This window comes from Cyrtonyx montezumae, unplaced genomic scaffold (assembly GCF_038088225.1).
Source record: "Cyrtonyx montezumae isolate F1298 unplaced genomic scaffold, pur_monq_1.0 scaffold_17, whole genome shotgun sequence".
Lineage (NCBI taxonomy): Eukaryota > Metazoa > Chordata > Aves > Galliformes > Odontophoridae > Cyrtonyx > Cyrtonyx montezumae.
In genome coordinates, this window is record NW_027071903.1 from 7,088,103 (window position 1) to 7,106,288 (window position 18,186).

Genomic DNA, 18,186 nt, shown 5'->3' on the forward strand with positions numbered 1-18,186 from the left:
AACCTGATTGGTTTTAAGCCATTGAGTACCTCGGCAGAGGTTGGGCTGTTAATGCTTTGAGCACAGCCAGCCTTGTACCGTACACAGCAGTGTTTGGGTAAGCAGAAAAGCACTGCACCCCACAACTGCACCTTGCAGGTTTTACAAACGTTGCTCTCCTCTAAGGCTGCATTCCATTGCTCGAAGAAATAAATTCCAAGCTAATTATCTTTGTGAAACAGTTCGTACAGCATAAACTGGAGCCAAACATGCAGCTTGCTGCTTTTAAAGAACGTTCCCAGTAGCCCCAGACCCACAGAAGGAAGCTCCAGGCTGTGCCCAGCTCCTTCCCAGGGCATGGGGAGAGGCAGCACTGCCGCACACAGCCACTCACTGACTGCTCTGAGGGCTGAGGGTGCAGGTTCTCACTGAATTGCTTTGATTGCATTTCTCTAGACTGTGAATTCCCTACTTCCCTACTTGCAACACAGCAGCCTAATGCACACCCAAACCATCACAGTGCTGTCTGCACACACAGGGAGCACCCACTGCTATTTCCGCTCATCATCTTTGCAGTTTAATCAGCCTCAGGCTTGCTCAGAATACCAAGACGAGGTATTTTCTCCCAAGGATAGACCCCTGCAATCACCTCACAAACAGCAGCCAGGAACGAGTGAGCTGAGGACGTGACTGCTGCAACAGTGATACCCACAGACACGTGGCTGTTCTGCTGCATGCAGTGTGCTGGCACTGTGGCCCAGGGGTCCCTGCTCTTTGTTTTCTGTTGTAGGAATGGCATTGCTGAAGTCTGCGTGGGATGGACATGCATGTTGGTGCTCAAAAGGCAAATATCTTCCTTATAGGTCTGAGGCAAGTTAAAGAAAACACTTTTGTCAATATTTTAAGTAGCCTAATTTTAAAAATCTTTAAAGTTGGGTGGAACATAATCAGATTACGAATTCTTAATGCGGCAAAATCCACTTGGAATGCCGGAATTGCAGTTTGTGGTGACTGGTCATGTTCTTACTTGCTAGGAATTTTAACATAAATATTTGAACTGAAGTCAGATTTTAAGATCATTTAATTTTGTTAAATACCGATCCCTCCAGACGTTAAATCACCACTGTTATTTTTATGGCCATTTTTCATTTTGTTCCTTTACGAGCATATTAGCCGAGGAGCCATAATTCATTTTCCACTATTACAGCAGTTAAACCCTTTTCTCACACACGAAATTAAGCAGTTATTAGGTTAATGCCAAGCTCTGTCGATTCTTTTATTCTTCATCCATTCTTCATTAAGAGTTTTCTGCACACTATTTAAAGTGCAAGACCATCACATGAACTACTAAAAACATTGCCACATTGCCCCAGTTTGTGCTCAAGTAGAGCTCAAGACAAGGCACACTGAAGCATTTGCTGCTTTTAATTCTGTGCCATCCCTGTATTTTAGTAACTTCCTGAGCCTGAATGCTGTGTCCATCCAGAACTTCACCTACTCTTTGTATTTTCACAGTGGGAGGGCACTCTTGAATTACAGCTGCACCAGTGGTACTGTGCTGGAGGCCAGCAGCACCCTGCATGCAGCCATCCCCTTACCTGTCCCAGCACAGGGACACAGCCATCCTGTGCCCAGCCTGGCAGGGATTTTCCCTGGTGCTCAGCAGAGCCCTCAGAGCTGTGGCAAAATGCCAGGTTAGCCCCAACACCATGAGCTGCACTGTCACCTCTTGGCTGTTCAACACACATCGGTGTGTCGTGTCCTGAGGTCACAGACAGTGACAATCCAAGCCAGTTCCTAGTGTCCTCAATTATGAATGTTTAACTCCTGAAAGCCAATTAGCAGCTAATAGCTGGACTGAAGGCTGCTTAGTGTAGCGCTTTTCTGCTAACTAATGAAATAATTCACGACGGGAGATGGCATCATCATTATAGACATCATCCACCTCGGATTTCATTTGGATTCAGTCCACTTGTAAAGCTCAATTCCTTCCATCTATGCTCTTTTTTTTTCTTATTTAAACTGTAATCTCAAATCTTTGCCTTCCTCATCAAGATGCCCAGACCCACATATTCTACCACCTGCTAAGCCGTGCCATGCTGGGGGCCATGCCACACCAAGGGCTGTGCGTGGCTCTGCAACCTTCTGACAGTGACAAACAACACTTGCTGAAAGCCTGAGTCCAAGCAGGTTTGTGCTTGGGAGCTGTGTGCAGCTTTTCAGAAATGCTGCCTACTGCAACTCCTTGCTGAACAATGAGTTGCACAGTGATTTACCTGACTGCGGCAAATAAAGCACCACATCCTTTTTTTCTTGATAATATTTCACTTTTTAGAGGAAAGAATTGCTTATCCAAATTTCTAGACGACATTACAGACCCATTCAGAATTTCAGATATATAACATGGGTCTGTAATGGAAAGCATAGGCAGTAAAAAGGCCTGAGTGATATTTTCTTTTCTAACCACACAGGAAATTGCTGTTTTTATCAGGACTAAGGGCTCTGCATACAGCCAGTAAGCCCCTTCCTAAAGAACTGCCAAATACTTTCAGTGGGCTGAGAGATCCATTACTTTTACAGCCTTCATGGACTGTGTGCTGCAGATAAATAGGCGCCCTAAGGACTTTGCACTCAAAGTGATGGCACAAAGTATGGCCAGACCCCTGCATTTTCTCACTAATGCTGTCGTATTTAGTGTTTTCTTTCCACATGCAATTCCTGAAATATTTTAATGAGAATTCAGCTTTTGTTTAAAAAATTACTTTCAACCCCCACAGCTGCATTGAAAAAACAACAAATCCTGACCCCAAATGCACTCCCAGAAGTTCAAAAGCCAGAGGCGTGCTACAGCCATTGGCTTTTCCAGTAATGTGCTGTGCCCCAGTGCCTGTCAGTCCTGCAGCTCCGGAACGCACAGGTCTGCTTGGGGTGCATGCCCACAGGCAGCACCTACACTGCACAACAGACTGCTCTGGGAAGTCCCTCCCGGGGCCGGACCTCAGCACCTGAGCTACAAGCACAAATGAAGCCATGTATTTTCAGAGGAAGGACTGGAGGATGGGCTCTTCAGCATTCTGTTCAGCAAAAGACCTGGAGTAGGAGCTGCTTCCTGAGTTCAGTGGAGATGGAGCATGGCTGATGACAGAGGAACTGAGCTGCTTCCAAGCTACTGGCAAGCTTTAGTTCCTTTTGTGTGGCACTGCAGCCGCAGCCTGTAACACACTGCCCAGAAATCAGCATCCAACACAGAAAGAATGCCCTCCATGCACTTCGAGAAATACTACCTAAAATCACAGGACATTGCAAAACCATAGCACTAATGCTATCAGCAAGGAGCAATTCCTTTCAGTGGTTGGAGATCCCAGCTCTATCCCCCACAGCACACCGAGCTGCAGTGCATCCAGTTCACGACCGTGCTACAATGGTGGTTTTGTTTCCATCCGTTCTGCGCCGGGCTCAGTGTCACCAGCAAGCGCCCTCGGTCACAGCCCGCCTGGGCTGTGAATGCCACTCACAAAGCACAGGCTGAGCTGCCAGCTCGGGCAGAGCTCCCCAGCAGCAAACTGCAGCACTGCATACAAAGTGCATCTGGGAAAAGACTGCTCAATATTTTTTAAAAAGCATGAATTCCTACATTATGGGACTTTTATTTCTCCTTCTGCATCCTATTACCTCTTCATAGTCAGCCGCAGCAGTATGTGTCCTTTCCCATACACAGCATCTCAATTAGCTCTTGTATCTGCATTGTTGCTTTTTCTTCTTTCCTTTCACAATAACTCTCTGAGGCATGTTATTCCATAAGAACATCAGCTTTTGTTTAAGAAGGATATTCCTAACCCTCTTGGGTGTTTTAGAAAAATCTTAATTTGAAACATGAAGCCTTAAAAAAAATACAAAACTTGGGAGTAAAATAGCCTGAAATAGACCATTTTTAGAGCTTATGATTTTAATCCAGGATAGCTCCTGCCCTGCCAAAAACTGGTTTAAGGTTAGGAACTTGTGTAAGGTCTGCCATGGCTTCACACAGAGCTGGACCAGGCTGGGGGAGCAGGCTCACGCCAGCACATGGAGATGAAGGCTCCATGCTTGGAGTGTGCAGTAACACGTGTGTATCCACTTCCTTTGCCCAAGGAGTTGCGCTGAGTAAACACATCAGCCCCACCAGAGGCTCCATCTGGAGGCAGGGAGGACATCGTCCACACAGAAAGCTCTTAATGCAGCCTTTGGAGTTGAGCTGGTGGTTCCTAAAGTTGCTTAGCACTCTGTTGGGGTTGATCACAAGGCAGTGTTATTTCCAACAGGAATTTTTATATGCGTTTTTAGGCGGAGCCATGGCATTAATACATGTAATTTAACCATTAGTTTTCTTTAGGTTTAAATAGGCAGTTTTGTTGCAAGAAATAAATGAAACAAATTATCCCCAACATTCCAAGCACAGCAGTGCAACTCCTGCAGTGCACAGTTTCATTCCTGCTATGGAGTTACTCTCCAAATTCTCTCCAATTCTCGCTGAGCAAGTTTAGTTCAGAAATACCTCTTTGTGGCAAAAGCATTTGTCTTACTGCTAAATCTTCCATCCTACAACACAAAACCTCCTTAAAATTCTGCTTCTCATCAGGCAGTTTCTGACACTTCTCTGAGCATTTCACCGTCTCCACTGTATCTATTTTTAAACACATCCTATGCTGAGCAAAGTGAAGGTACTCCCCAGGCACACTGCCACAGCCATGGCACATTTCCATACGAACATTCTGTTGTCAAAAGGGGCATAGCACTTCCACTCCTGCTGATATGACTTTCACACGTTGCATGAGCAAAATAGGAAATCCATAAGGAGTTTGAAACTGAATTTTGTTTTATTCAAGAAGTACACTAGGCTTCCAAACAACAAACTACTTAATTCAACCAAAAAACATCCTTGAATGTTTGTGTGAAATAGCCTCCAGAAGGCTACCAGTCCCTTCTCATCCTGCTCCTGCAACAGCTACACCAGAAGGCGTTAACCTCAAACAGATCGCGTTTGCCAACTTGCGGCGTAGCACAGCACCATGCAAGGAGGCTTGCACTGGCAGCCCCAGCGTGGCAGGAGGGCAGCCACCAACCTTCTTGCTGCACACCTTCTGCCCCTTATCACCACCACACCAGGCTGCTGCACCTCAACAGCACTCACCTCTTTCCCCTGGGCCTGGCACCCAATGTCACTGCTGCTGATCTCCATTTCCTCACCCTCCAGCTCATCACAGATCTGCTGTTGCACCCAAGCAGCTGAGCAGGTGGAGAAAAAACAGACAGAAAGACAGCCTGAAAGCTGCCCCAGCACTCGGATGCCCCAGATAGCAGGTGTTCTCTACTTCTTGTCCATTTCTAGTTTGGGGGATACCATGCTGTAGTAGGATTTTCTCTTTTTTACACTTAGTGACACAATGGCAAGGTGACAGCTTACATGTGGAGGTGGCAGCTCTTGCACTGAGCTAGATGAAGGGCAGGACTCACGTCTGCTGATGGCTGCCAAGCAGCAAAGCAGAGCCAAGGATGTGTGTGTGCTCAGGACAGCAGAACCAGCACAATGCCCAGCTGGGCTTGTTCAGCCTTTGTGCAGCTCCTGTGAGCTGAGCACCAGGGCTGGCTGCCAGAGCAGGATATTGTCCTGTCCCAAGGAGGGAGTTCAAGTCTACAAACCCTACAGTTCTACTGTGCTTTGCAGGCATGGCTCCTGACCTCCAGCTTGTGATCGCTCCCTTCCCCGTTATTTACACAGAAGTAAATTTGGACATCCTCCTGCTTGCCTGTCAGAGCAGCTCACAGCAGGAGGAAGCAGCCGGCCTGGCCTCTCACATTTCCTTCTGCCTCGTTCCCAGCCCGGCACATCCTCCTGCCTTCCTCCCACTGTTGTCCTTGCTCTCCAAAGGGGAAGGCAGGAAGATCGTGGGCAGGAAGAGCTGGGAGTCACATTTCCCTTGTACATCTCCCTGCACCTTCCCAGGCTTTCCTATTTGTCCCCATCTCTCTGTACACAGCCTGTAGCACCAAAGGAGCAGACCTGCAGGTCAACCCCTCCCTGGAGCAGAGTAGGGAAGTTTGCATGTCTGTGTAAATCAAAGTTGGGTAACATTTCATGTATTTCTTCAAGTGGCAGCAGTGACTATCAGCTTTATCCAAAGAAAAAATTTTGTGACTTTCCTCTGCCCACAGAAGGACTCTTAAGAGTGCACAGGGGTACCCTCAAAGCCTTCTGATTAAAATGAAGAGTTGAGAAAAAGTGGACAAAGTCACTTTTTAAAGCAATTTTGCAACTTGTGGAGATTCTGCACCAGTTTCATTACCGCTGTGCTGGGAGGATGCTCCTTCCAGCTGCCTGGGAGCACTTTATAACTGCATTCAATTACAACTTTGAAAAGAGAAGCACAAGGTGTAGTGTCCTTTCACAAGCTGACACATCAGCTGATAGGAAAGGCACAGCCAGGTGTTCAGCAGCATCTCAAAAACATTTCTTAGGTTAATTGTGTATTATCGCAGTTGGATTCTCTGGTGCACTGTTGCACTAACACTTTTAATACCCAGGGAATGGTTTACCTGTGGTGATACCTTCACACAACAGCAGCCCTCTGCTCCTGTTAGCCTGAAGCCCTCTGGGCTCTCCAGCAGGACTACAGTGGCTGCAGAGCTCCCAGCAGCCATGTGTCCACCCACACTTTCCAGGAAGCAGCCACCTGTTTAGCACTGGCAGATGTCTATTCTCTACCCTAATTTCATTTCAAACCACAGATAGAGTGTCTGCCTCAGCACACTGCCCAAACCCACGGCTACGTACAAGCACAACCAGCCGGGTGAGCTGCACTCTCAGAAACTGCTTGCAGAAATACAAGAAGAAAATTGAAGCTAACCACAGCAAAATTTGGAATAGCTGGATGCACTTACGGGATGCGCTATCCACTGCGAGCCGAAAACCACTTATAAAGCAGAGAGGAGGAAGCAAATTTAGCAAGCTCCAGCCAGCATTCCCTCAGCTCACATCTGACCACACAGAACTAGGCAGACAGAGCCCACATTGTCCCATGTTGCTGTCACACCACCAGATCCCCTTAGAATCTGAGGGCAGTGTCTAAACAGCACCTGTGCTGCAAATACAAAATCTCAATAGATTTGTAGTATTTCCAGACTTTTAAGAGACTTTTTCAAGCATGATCTTAAATCTGCTTTTGTCACAAGAGCCCCGTTTGGCCCCTAAATTATGAATAACTCAACTTTCTGTTTTTGTAGTTAAACCTCTGAACTCTCATCTTTAAGTAGAGATGAAAATCTTTATCACAAACGTTTTTAACTCCTTTCAATTGAACGGTTGAGAAGTTACAGCAGGCAGCTTTTCAAGCTGCCCAAATTCACTCCACAACAGCATTAGTTCTAAACACAGATGTTCAACAGATCGTTGAAGTGCTTCAGCAGTTCCACTCAGCCTGCTTGATTTCTGATCAATGGCAACTCTTTCCCTGGGCTTAATCAGATGAAACACAAGCAAGCAAAACCTGGTGAAGAGGGGCAGGGACAGGATGGGGACACAGGCTGGATTTGTTTGCTTGAACAAAAAAAGTTAATTTCTCTGTCACTTATCTCATTGCAAACTTTCTGTCCCTTCCAGGCAACATCATTGGTTCTGGGATCTTTATTTCACCGAAAGGGGTTTTGGAGCACACTGGCTCAGTGGGACTGGCTCTCATTATTTGGGTGCTCGGTGGCGGGGTCGCTGCCCTGGGATCACTGTGTTATGCTGAGCTGGGAGTTACCATCCCCAAATCTGGAGGGGACTATTCCTACGTCACAGAGATCTTTGGTGGGTTAGCTGGGTAAGTACTACACCTGCTCAGTCATCGGAATACACGCTTACATTCAGTACTTATTGAGGAAAAGACAAGTGACTTAGAAGAAACAGAATATTCATAAATAATCTGCTTTTGTAAAGTCGCTCTTCCTGTTCTCACTGAAATACCAAAGTGCCCCTTTGCAGTGCTCCCAGTTCTGCCTTCAGACTGCAGGATGCTTTCACTTTCCAACTCAATAAAAATCAATGGCTATAAGTGATGCCACATCCACATGACGTTCCCATGTGCAGGCGGTAAGTGGCAGCACAGACTGTTTGAGGGATGCCAGGCTGGGGCCGCTCCCCATAACCCACCCTCCGTTAGCTATTGGTGCAGAAGGCAGCAAATATTTCTATGGCATTATGTTGCAGGACCTTCCTGCAGCAGAACACAGAAAGTTGCGAGCTTATGTTTCAGCCTTGGTAAAGGTAACCGAAAGACTGGACAGACTAGAGAGCAATCAAGAAGATATAATGGACGAACTGACTACTGTGCTTGATTCCCAGCTCCTCTGCATGCCCCCAAGAATTGCCCCGCCAGAAGCACAGCCTTTGAGCTGGCTCCTCAGGCTGGGTGCACTCTGCTGGTGAGGGCATCTAACAGGTAGGGCTGAGACCTCATACAGACATAACTGGGGTACTTCATTACAGCAGATGTGAAAATAATGTTTGTTTTTTTTTGTTAGGGAAATCCTGTTCTTAATTCTTCCTGTACAGCGTATGACTAAAAGGTGGTACTTGAAAAGCAGCAGATACCTAGTGGACCCAGAGGGTTGAGTAGTGCATCAGGACCCGTTCCTGGCCACCAGCCATAGCACACTGCATCCTGCTGCTGCACAGCACAAGGACAGACATCCCCAGGCAGACAGACATGCCATGCCAGCAGGCACCCAGGGTGAGCCACAAGAACAAGGCCAGGGCACAGCAGCGCTGCCCAAGCACCAGTGTGATCTGAGCAACCAGCAACAGAAGCTCTTCCTCTTAGGCTTTGTGTAAGATCTACCTAAAAATAAGACAACACAGGACCTACATCCTAGGCAAGCTTCCTCCTTATTTTAATGCAGACCCTTCTCAGCCCCCTGTTTGACAGCACGACTTTGCGACCCTCTGCTAAAATTCTGCATTTAATTTAATTGGTGTTATCAGCCCTGCATGTATTTCAATTTAGCATGAAACAAATTGACTGTCAGATATCTGCTGAATTATTCACAATCCCATTAAACCACATTCTAGCAGACACCAACTTTAATGCTCTTTATATTAAAACATAGAAGCAAGTGCCAATTTCACCTGAAATACTGTTTTCAAAGTCTTTCTTCCCACTGAATATTTTTAACTGAATTCATCTCTCTGGTCTGCACAAAGTGCACAGGGAGAAAACAAAAGCTGATAGGGAGGAACGAGAGGGTTCTGCCCAGAAAATCCATCACAGCTGCAGGCTGTGACACCCCCTCCCCCCCCGTGGACATACAGCTGGGCCCTGTTCCAGGGCAAAAATATCTGACCTCACAATTTCTCAGCACCCTCAGAACAAAAGCACAAATGATGTATCAGCCTTGAAGACTTACTGGGTCTGCAGTGAAGTAACACAGCAGGTTCCTGGGCTGTCCCCAACGCCAAGCTGGGTGAGCAGGGCCTGCGGAGTTAGCATGGTATGACTAAACCAATTACTAGAGAAAACTACTATGAACCATGATAGAAAGTATTAAGAACAGAAAAGGAGTCTCATGCACGTGTACTGGGTTTTAACAAACAGTAGTGATATTTGGGAAACGTTTGCATAATGGCTATTTACTGAATTAACTCCCTGTAGTTAATAAGAAAAAGGAAGCACCAGATTGCCCCATACTTCTCAGAAACAAAAGGCAAGGCAGCAACATGGAGGTATTGATAAGCACTCACTGCCATGGCCAAGGAGCACCAGGAGCAGCTCTTGACCCCAATATCCTAGGCATTTCTCAAAGTGCAGCACAGCTGGTCATGTGTTACTCTGCTCCAGCACACCTAGCCCTGTTTTCTTGTGCTTGTTCTTGTGTTCCCAGGTTTCTGCTGCTCTGGAGTGCGGTGCTTATCATGTACCCTACCAGTCTGGCTGTCATCTCGCTGACCTTCTCAAACTATGTTCTGCAGCCCGTGTTCCCTAATTGTATTCCCCCCTATAATGCCTCCAGGATCCTCTCCATGGTGTGTTTACGTGAGTATTTGCCTTGCTTTGTAAAGGATCACTCAGCAAGCCTGGGCTTACAGCCCCAGAACCCAAGAGGCAGGCAGCAGTGCGCCCACACGGGATGGCCAGTTCCTCCCTGTCTGCCTGAAGGGAGCATAGCAGGCTGCAGCTCGTCCCTGGGCAGCGGTGGCAGGTGAGCTTACCCAGAGCAGGTTTCCCACCACTGCCCGAAGCCCTCCTCATCTTCTTTAACGTTCCCAAAAGCAGGCATATAGGAAGTACAGACCACCACTGGCTCTACATTCATTACTTACAGAGCTGGTGGGACTGCAGCAGAGCCACAGGGAAAGAAGACATTCTCCGTGTCCCGTAAGGAGGCTGAAACCCCGGCTCAGGCAGCACACTGAGCTCTGAGCAGGTACAGCCCGTCGAGCTGGAGAAGCCAGACAGCAGAGTCTCAGGGAGAAAAGCTGTGATGGATGCTCCTCTGCAGCTGGGCGCCCCATAGGGCAAGGCCAGTCCCCTCCTCACCTCGATTATGGCCATGTGGGAACTGTATGGCAGTCAGTGTTTTACAGCGCTGTGTGTGTTCTTCAACAAACGTAATTTCATTTCACTGAATTCAGTCTTCTGCTCTCCAGTACTCCTGACCTGGGTGAACAGCTCCAGTGTTCGATGGGCAACGCGCATTCAGGATATATTTACAGCAGGAAAACTCTTAGCCTTGGCCCTTATCATTACTGTGGGCTTCATACAGATCTTTAAAGGTACTCTGTGAGACGGCTTCAACACGGGTATGGTACTGTTGCTAGACTTGCTTCTCCCACCCTTCTTACAACACAACCCAAAGGGTTTGCAGGGCTGTGGAGCAGTCCCTGTGCTGCTGATCGGCTCTGGTTGCTGCAGGTGCTCTCTGGGCTGGAGGGAGCTGGTTGCAGGCTGGGTGCCTGGAGAATGACACCACACAGCAGATGTGTGTCCACGTGAAAAACAATTTGTCTTGAGTGCTGCTGAGGGATTTATTCCGGACACAGGTTCACTGGAGGTTTATGCTCTGTGTGAAAGCTGTACACGGAGTCATGAAAATGATGGCGGTACAGAGAAATGAGCCGTACCTTCCTTAAACATATTCCTTTCTGTACTGCACTGTTGGTTTTGATAAAGGAAAAGTGTATCTGAACGTTCTTTAGAGCAGTTACAGAAAATTTATGATTTGTTGCACAGTCTTTAAATTTTAAAGCGCTCTGAGTGCAAACGGATAAGCAGTGCTGGGCCCAGTTCAGGAAGGTGCCAGATTCATTTTGGGCACAGTCTGGTTTCCTACAAAATGTCACTTGTAAGATTGAGAACTACAAAATGCCACCTTCTTAATATGCAAAAATGTCTTATTGAATCACCAACTTAATGGAAAGCAGAGAGCACAAAAGGCTCGTGACATTTTTATCACGTCTGTGATGAGTCATGCAAAGAAAGATGAAATAGGGCATTTAGAGAGCAGTATTTCTCAATGCTAACAGCCCCACAGTCTTGATCAATCTTCCAGCCCCATAGACATTTTCCCAGTACTCCTACTAAACAACACCAAATTCTTGCAAAAGCAAACAGCACTAGGAACAGACAGGAGTTTATGCCATGGCAGAGCCATCCTCCAGCAGCGTGTAGACAAAGGCAGGTTGCAGTTTGTCACAGCAGCAGTGCTGGTGCTGTGGCTGAATGCTGCAGAGCAATGCCTGTGCGTGCAGAGCCCACTGCCTCCCCAGGACACCATCCCACAGAGAGCACCATGAGTGCAGTGCCAGTCTGAGCTGACTTGCGGAACATGAGGAGGACAAAGTCTCAAAGTCAATCATCAATAAAAAAAAAAAGAAAGAAAAAGTCTGCCTATTTCCTGGTGTCTCTGGTGGGCAGCACTTCCCTCTGGGGAAGCCGTAAACTCTTGCTTGTGCTTTCTGTGCAGGAAACTATGAAGAGCTGACACCAAGCAAAGCATTCAATTTTTGGATGACTCCATCTGTGGGGCATCTAGCATTAGCTTTCCTTCAAGGGTCGTTTGCGTTCAGTGGCTGGAACTTCTTGAACTATGTAACAGAAGAGTTGGTTGATCCCCGCAGGCAAGTATTCATTTCTACATCATCCACAGTTTTTTTTGAAGTGCTGAGACATTGGAGCCATGTGATAACATAATTCATTTAATAAGCTGCAGCGATATCGTTACGTGTCCTACAGGATCAGTGTTTCCGAAGGAGAGATTTTTTGTTTGGAATGCCAACAGGCTAGTTAACAAAACACCATGCTGAAATTAGGGACACACTGCACAAAGGATCGATTCAGTTAAAACTGTCTATGGACAAAGCATTGTCATCATGGCCCTGACCAAACACACAGTGCATCCTTAAAAAAAACTAACCACTGGTGAGATGCCACACGTATCTATAGGGAGAATCGCTGTGGGACCTGCCCCTGGGGTGCCCCCTGTCAGCTCCCTGGGGGCTGTGTGTGCCAGAAGGGGCTCTGAAATGATCCAGCACCAGCAGGCGGGGGGAACTGGAGGGAGAATGATTCTACTTTAGTAAAACAAAGCTCAAATGTTTCAAAATTTCTGAGATTATGATAAAGTGGAACGATGAATGCCAAGAGCAGCTCTCAGAGCGTCAGCTATTTCTGGGCATGCAATGCACACAGCAATTAAACAAGGAGAAGTTCAAGCACTAGCACAGCCTGGCTGGAAGTGAATGAAAGCTGCTGTCCCACGAGCAGCCCTGTGCAGGCCTTCACACCAGTGAATGGGAAAGTACACGCCCAGAGACTTTGTCAGGAATAGAGAAAGGTCAGCAAAGCATTCCCTTTATAAAACAGCAGCACTATAATGGGCCACTACAATTTCAAACCTGAACTATGAAAAGTTATGACTTAAATAAGGCTAATATGGCCTTGGTTGAGAAATAAAAAGGAAAAAGAGGGAATATACATTATTATTATTATTATTATTATTATTATTATTATTATTATTATTATTATTATTATTATTATTATTATTATTGCAGCCTCTGAAGAAAAAATAGAATATAAAAAAGTAGTTTGGTAACAAAAAAACTCTTCCAATTTTTACTAAATCCATTCAGGATCATCACAAAGATTAAAGTACTTTTCTTCTGTTTGTTTGTTTTTTTAACTTTTTTCCAATTGTGACACAGAGACAAAAATGCATTACTGCATTAGATAGAGATTTGTTCAGCAGCCCACCTCTAAAGAAAGAGGGCTCTGGACTGGCACCTAAGTAAAACATTCACTCCTGGAAGGTACCACAGCATTGTGGCAGATGAGCACGCGGCTGGTTGAGTGCCCCAGGCTGTACAAGGTTATTGTGGTCTCACTGTGTATGACTGTAAATTCTTATCTACCCTCCTAATTCTTTTATTAGGAACCTACCTCGTGCCATATTCATATCCATCCCATTGGTGACATTTGTGTATACGTTCACCAACATTGCATATTTCACTGCCATGTCACCCCAAGAGCTCTTGTCCTCCAACGCTGTGGCGGTAGTAAGTAAACCATTCCCTGGATGTCTAAAATACACTTTTATTTCAGTTCTGTGCTTTGCAGTGTATTTCAGTTTCTTTGCCTTCTGTTGCTTTAGACATTTGGTGAAAAGTTACTGGGCTATTTTTCCTGGGTTATGCCAGTCTCAGTGGCCCTATCTACATTTGGAGGAATAAATGGATACCTTTTTACCTCATCAAGGTTAGATGGAGTACAATTTTATGAACATTATCTAATTTGGGGAGGGGCTGTTTTAATTTGATTTGCTAAAGAAATGCTAGCTAGATATTTTGGATGTTATAGCACGGTGAGATCACTGTTGGGCATGTTGGATACATTCAGTTATGAATTGCTCTGTTTCAATCAGCAAATGTAATACTGAATCACAGAATCTCTTGCAAAATAATCCTTCCTTATGAGCTACTAAAAGCATCTGGAGATGTGGAATAACGCACAGTAAGAGCGTTATTAGTATGGAACACAGCTTTAGTATGGAACCAAAGCAATTTTACATCAATAAAGTTCCAGGAGCTACAAGCTAAACTATGCCTAGCTGAAAAAGGAGTTTCAGGGCCTGGTTCTGTTCCCAGTTACAGACATCATTCTCACAATGAAGAAACTCCTTCCAGGCAAGATGGTTTTGTATGCACACTAATGATAGTAGGACCGGAATCTGCGAAGTCTATTTGTATTAATTGACCTTCCTGAACTCAATTTAAAAGTTATACATTTTTTTAGAGGAAACAATCCAACTCTGAAGTACAACAGGAAAGTTATCTATCCGAGCACTTCCACAAGTAGCATGAGATACAAGTCTCAGTGCATATGTAACACATTATGCACAGAAAAGTGAAATCTTAAGGTACATGAAACTTTAACCAAACCCCTTCTGACACTGGAACTGTTATCTGTGAGATTTTTTGGTGCCTTAGTGACATATGGCTGATCACCCCACAGCTTCCCTATGTTCACGGATAACCAGGCAGCGCTGCTGGCAGATGGGGACTGGCAGATTTCAGTCCTCATCCTCAGACATAATTGTCAATGCAGATAAGGTGATTTCACAGAAGTCATCAGGCATTAAAGGCCTCCTACACTGAATGATTTAGGTGAAACAACTTACACCAAGTTATTGACAAATCTCTAGTGGAAGTGAGAACCAAGCTGTGGTCCCCCCAGCTTCAAACCAGCAGCCAGAGAGAAGCTTCCTTCTACTCCAACACCCATGAAAGCAGTTGAGATTAGAGACGTTGTACGGCTAGATATGGAAAAAGTTGTTGCACATGCAGTGGATTAGTGCTCCTATTCTTATTTGCAGGTTATGTTTCTCTGGTGCCCGAGAAGGCCACTTGCCCAGCTTGCTTGCCATGATTCATGTGAAGTACTGCACACCCATCCCTGCCCTGCTCGTCTGTGTAAGTTCTGTTGTCCCTGCCCTGTTGTCCTGCTTGCTCAGACCTGGGCAAGCTCTCAGAAATACTGACTCATGGAAAGGAGGGCTGCCCTCGCAGCTTGGAGTGATTCCCTGGTATCTAACTCAAGCTTCGATTTAAGCCCATTATAATCTGTCCTCTCTACTGGGGAGATAGAGAGTGTATTTGCCTGGAAATGAAGATATCTCATTTAAGAAAAAATGAGTTCTTTTTACAAATTTTGCTGGCTTTCTGCAAATACTTAACACAGAGGAAATCCCTGTGGGCACTGCTAACCCCTCTGTGGCAGGGCTAGTGTAGACCCCACTGCCAAAGCCAAGGCAAGTCCCAGGGAGAGCACAACGTGCTCCAGATGTTACACTCTGTGTGCAAAGTGTCCTGTGAGGGATGAGCTGCAGCGCTCTGAAGACCTGTTGTTTGATTGATCTTGATTTCCTGTGAAAAACAAGCAAGTCAGCCATTACAGCAGCCCTCCATGAAGTATCTGCTGAATTAATACACTGGGCAAATGAGAGGGCCACTCACAAAGAGTAGAAAAGGTTCAGAATATTGGGAGGTTCTGGCTGGTTAGGCTGCTGTTTTACTGCAGGAAGATCTCTTTCTTTTTCTCAGACATTGTCAATTTCCATGATACTGATGACTGACGGAAGTTGTTATTTGAAACAAATACACAGTTTTGGCAAGAACAGAGTTTAGGAATATGTGATGAGTGGAATGTGTGAAGTTCCTTGCTGTAGCAAAGATATTAATGAGAAAAATGACCCTCAGTGCTGCAGTCCCTGAGTGCATGATGCAAGCAGGAGAATTCTCCCCAGGGCATCTGCTCAAAATGTCGGCTGCATCTGATTTCAAAACAATGAGGATTTGACGCAAGATGCACTAAGATGCACATTTGCATGACTCTCCAGGCTCTAACAGCAGTTCTGGCACGATACACTCAAACATAATTTCATCAGATAAGCCTTCTGCACATTCCACTTTCTGAACAAAATACCTGCATAGCTGAGGCTTATGGCATTCCCAGGGCTCAGTGCCTGACCACAAATATCTCATGCACTGCCTGTACATGTTTGGGGGCAAACCCCACAGCCCATCTGTCCAGTTCTGTGCTAACAGAAGGTGCTGGCTCCATCCCAGCCTCACTCCAGGCAGCTCAACTCTGCTGATGCCGACGAAGCACAACTTCTTTGTCCTTAGAAATACATCAGCTCAAACAACATGCTGAGTTTCTGTGCTGTTTCACTGTGAAATAGCCACACCACAAATAGGCTGCCTGCACCAAGCAGGCCTGATAAATCAGGCGTATGTCAGCCTGCCAGTCTGCTCCAAACATTCCCCTTAAATTACAGTGCAAATTATAGAACCAAACACTGTATATCAATTCATCATTTGGAGGTACTTTAATGCAGCTCAGGGTTTATCATATGCTGCTAGGAAATATTAATTCCTTAACAAATAGAAATGTAAAAATAATATACTGTAGGCGGCTACAATAGCAAATGAGGTCAGACCTCAGGCAAACCTAATTAATACATCAAGTTTTCTTTTTCAGTGAATTGCACCTAGTTTTTTGCATGGAAAAAGCCTTCTTTGTACACAGAGAAAGGCCTTTTTAACATCACCAGTGAGACCTGATTTTTTTTTACTAATCCCTCCAAAAATGATGGGTCCAAGCTAAATGCAAAATAACAGACTGTTTTTTTTGCAAGACAGCTGAGAGTATCAGGCTGTCCTGCCCGCTTTGTGTGAGGCTGCCATCAAGCACGGTAATCAGGGAAGAAAACACACACTCATCTGCAGCCCAGTGCCACTCAGGAATTATACCCATGTGGCAAGCAGCTCTGACACATTCACATTACCTACACAAGAAACTTCATCACCCTAAGTGCCTTCAGTGCAAAACCCATTAGTGGCAGATGCATGTCTGCCAGCTTGCACCTTTCAGAGGAAAGCAGGAAAAATGTAATGAATGCCACACTGGTATAAAACACTGCCCTATTTTAAATGAATTTTGTAGTGAGACAGCTCAGTGTGCTGAAACCACCCCCACCTCTGCATAGCATTGAGGATTTTAACAGAGGAATGGAGAGTCCAAAGGGTCATTTGATTGTGGTGGTGCCAGTGGTACAGAACTCCTCCCTCCCTAGAGACCTTTGCTATTAAAACAGCTAATTAAGGAAAGAAAGAAAAAAAAAAAAAAAAAGGACATAAGCAAAAAGAGAGCTTGCAGTAACATGGAGCCAAATCCTGAAAGCTCTCTGGAGGGATCTGGACATTTCATTTCCCTCAGGCTTTGTCCACCAGCAGACAATGTTTGCAGGATGGATACGTAGTGTGAGGTGGGGTTCATGCCTGGGGTACCAATAGGCAGGTGGGGCAGGATCTGAGGAGCAACCCCATGAACCCTGAGCCAAGTCTCCTGACTTCACAGAGTTATTCAGAAATAACGTACAAACAAACAAAACTATGCATGTAAATGTCCACCATCTGTCTGCCAGTTTCCTAACACGAGGAATGCTCAAGAGATTAATGATGTCAGTCATCAGCAGCATGAGCCATGAGCCAATAGGAGGAAAGGACAAAGCTTTCATTCTTTTTAACACATACAGGGCACCTGCAACAAAGTAATGCACTGACCACAGAATATTAGCCTACAAGAAAACCTTCTTCTCTCATAATAGACAACTTTCCCTTCGTCAAATGTCCTCACTGTAAGGCCCAGAAGATTTTGAAACAGAAATTAGTGGAGTGCAGCCATTGAAAGCAGGTACAAATTGTCCAGCTCAGGCAGCCCAGTGGGACCATAAGCAACAAAAATTAAACTGCTTTTAGCTTTTTAGGCTTGTTTTTATTGCTTTTAATCTACCTTATTCGTAGTGATTCACGTTAGATCACCCTTCTCTCTTTACAGTGTCTGGCCACTCTTATTATCATGCTTGTTGGAGACACGTACACACTGATCAACTATGTGTCATTTATTAACTACCTCTGCTATGGAGTGACAATTATAGGCCTGATCGTGTTACGCTGGAAGAAACCCAAAATCTTCAGACCTATTAAGGTGAAAATGTTAAAGCTAAATCCCCTGGCTGCAATACATAAGGCATGGGAGGAACCATGAAAACACTGTCCTTTTCCTTTTGAAGATCAGTTCATTTTTAGATGTAATGGTGAAGTTTCAGGGTCCCGAACCATGCTCTAAAGCACCG

The 18,186-nt window shown here is 45.5% G+C and overlaps 1 protein-coding gene across 1 annotated transcript in view; it reads left to right on the top strand.

Annotated features, from left to right (window-relative positions):
- SLC7A10 (solute carrier family 7 member 10) overlaps positions 1-18,186 on the top strand; it is a 29,925-nt gene that overhangs the window by 9,905 nt on the left and 1,834 nt on the right. The window contains exons 2-9 of the mRNA XM_065733157.1: positions 7,616-7,820; positions 9,877-10,028; positions 10,643-10,768; positions 11,959-12,112; positions 13,423-13,546; positions 13,642-13,745; positions 14,863-14,959; positions 17,889-18,038. Coding sequence (XP_065589229.1) covers positions 7,616-7,820; positions 9,877-10,028; positions 10,643-10,768; positions 11,959-12,112; positions 13,423-13,546; positions 13,642-13,745; positions 14,863-14,959; positions 17,889-18,038 — 1,112 coding nt within the window. The remainder of the gene's footprint in view (positions 1-7,615; positions 7,821-9,876; positions 10,029-10,642; positions 10,769-11,958; positions 12,113-13,422; positions 13,547-13,641; positions 13,746-14,862; positions 14,960-17,888; positions 18,039-18,186) is intronic.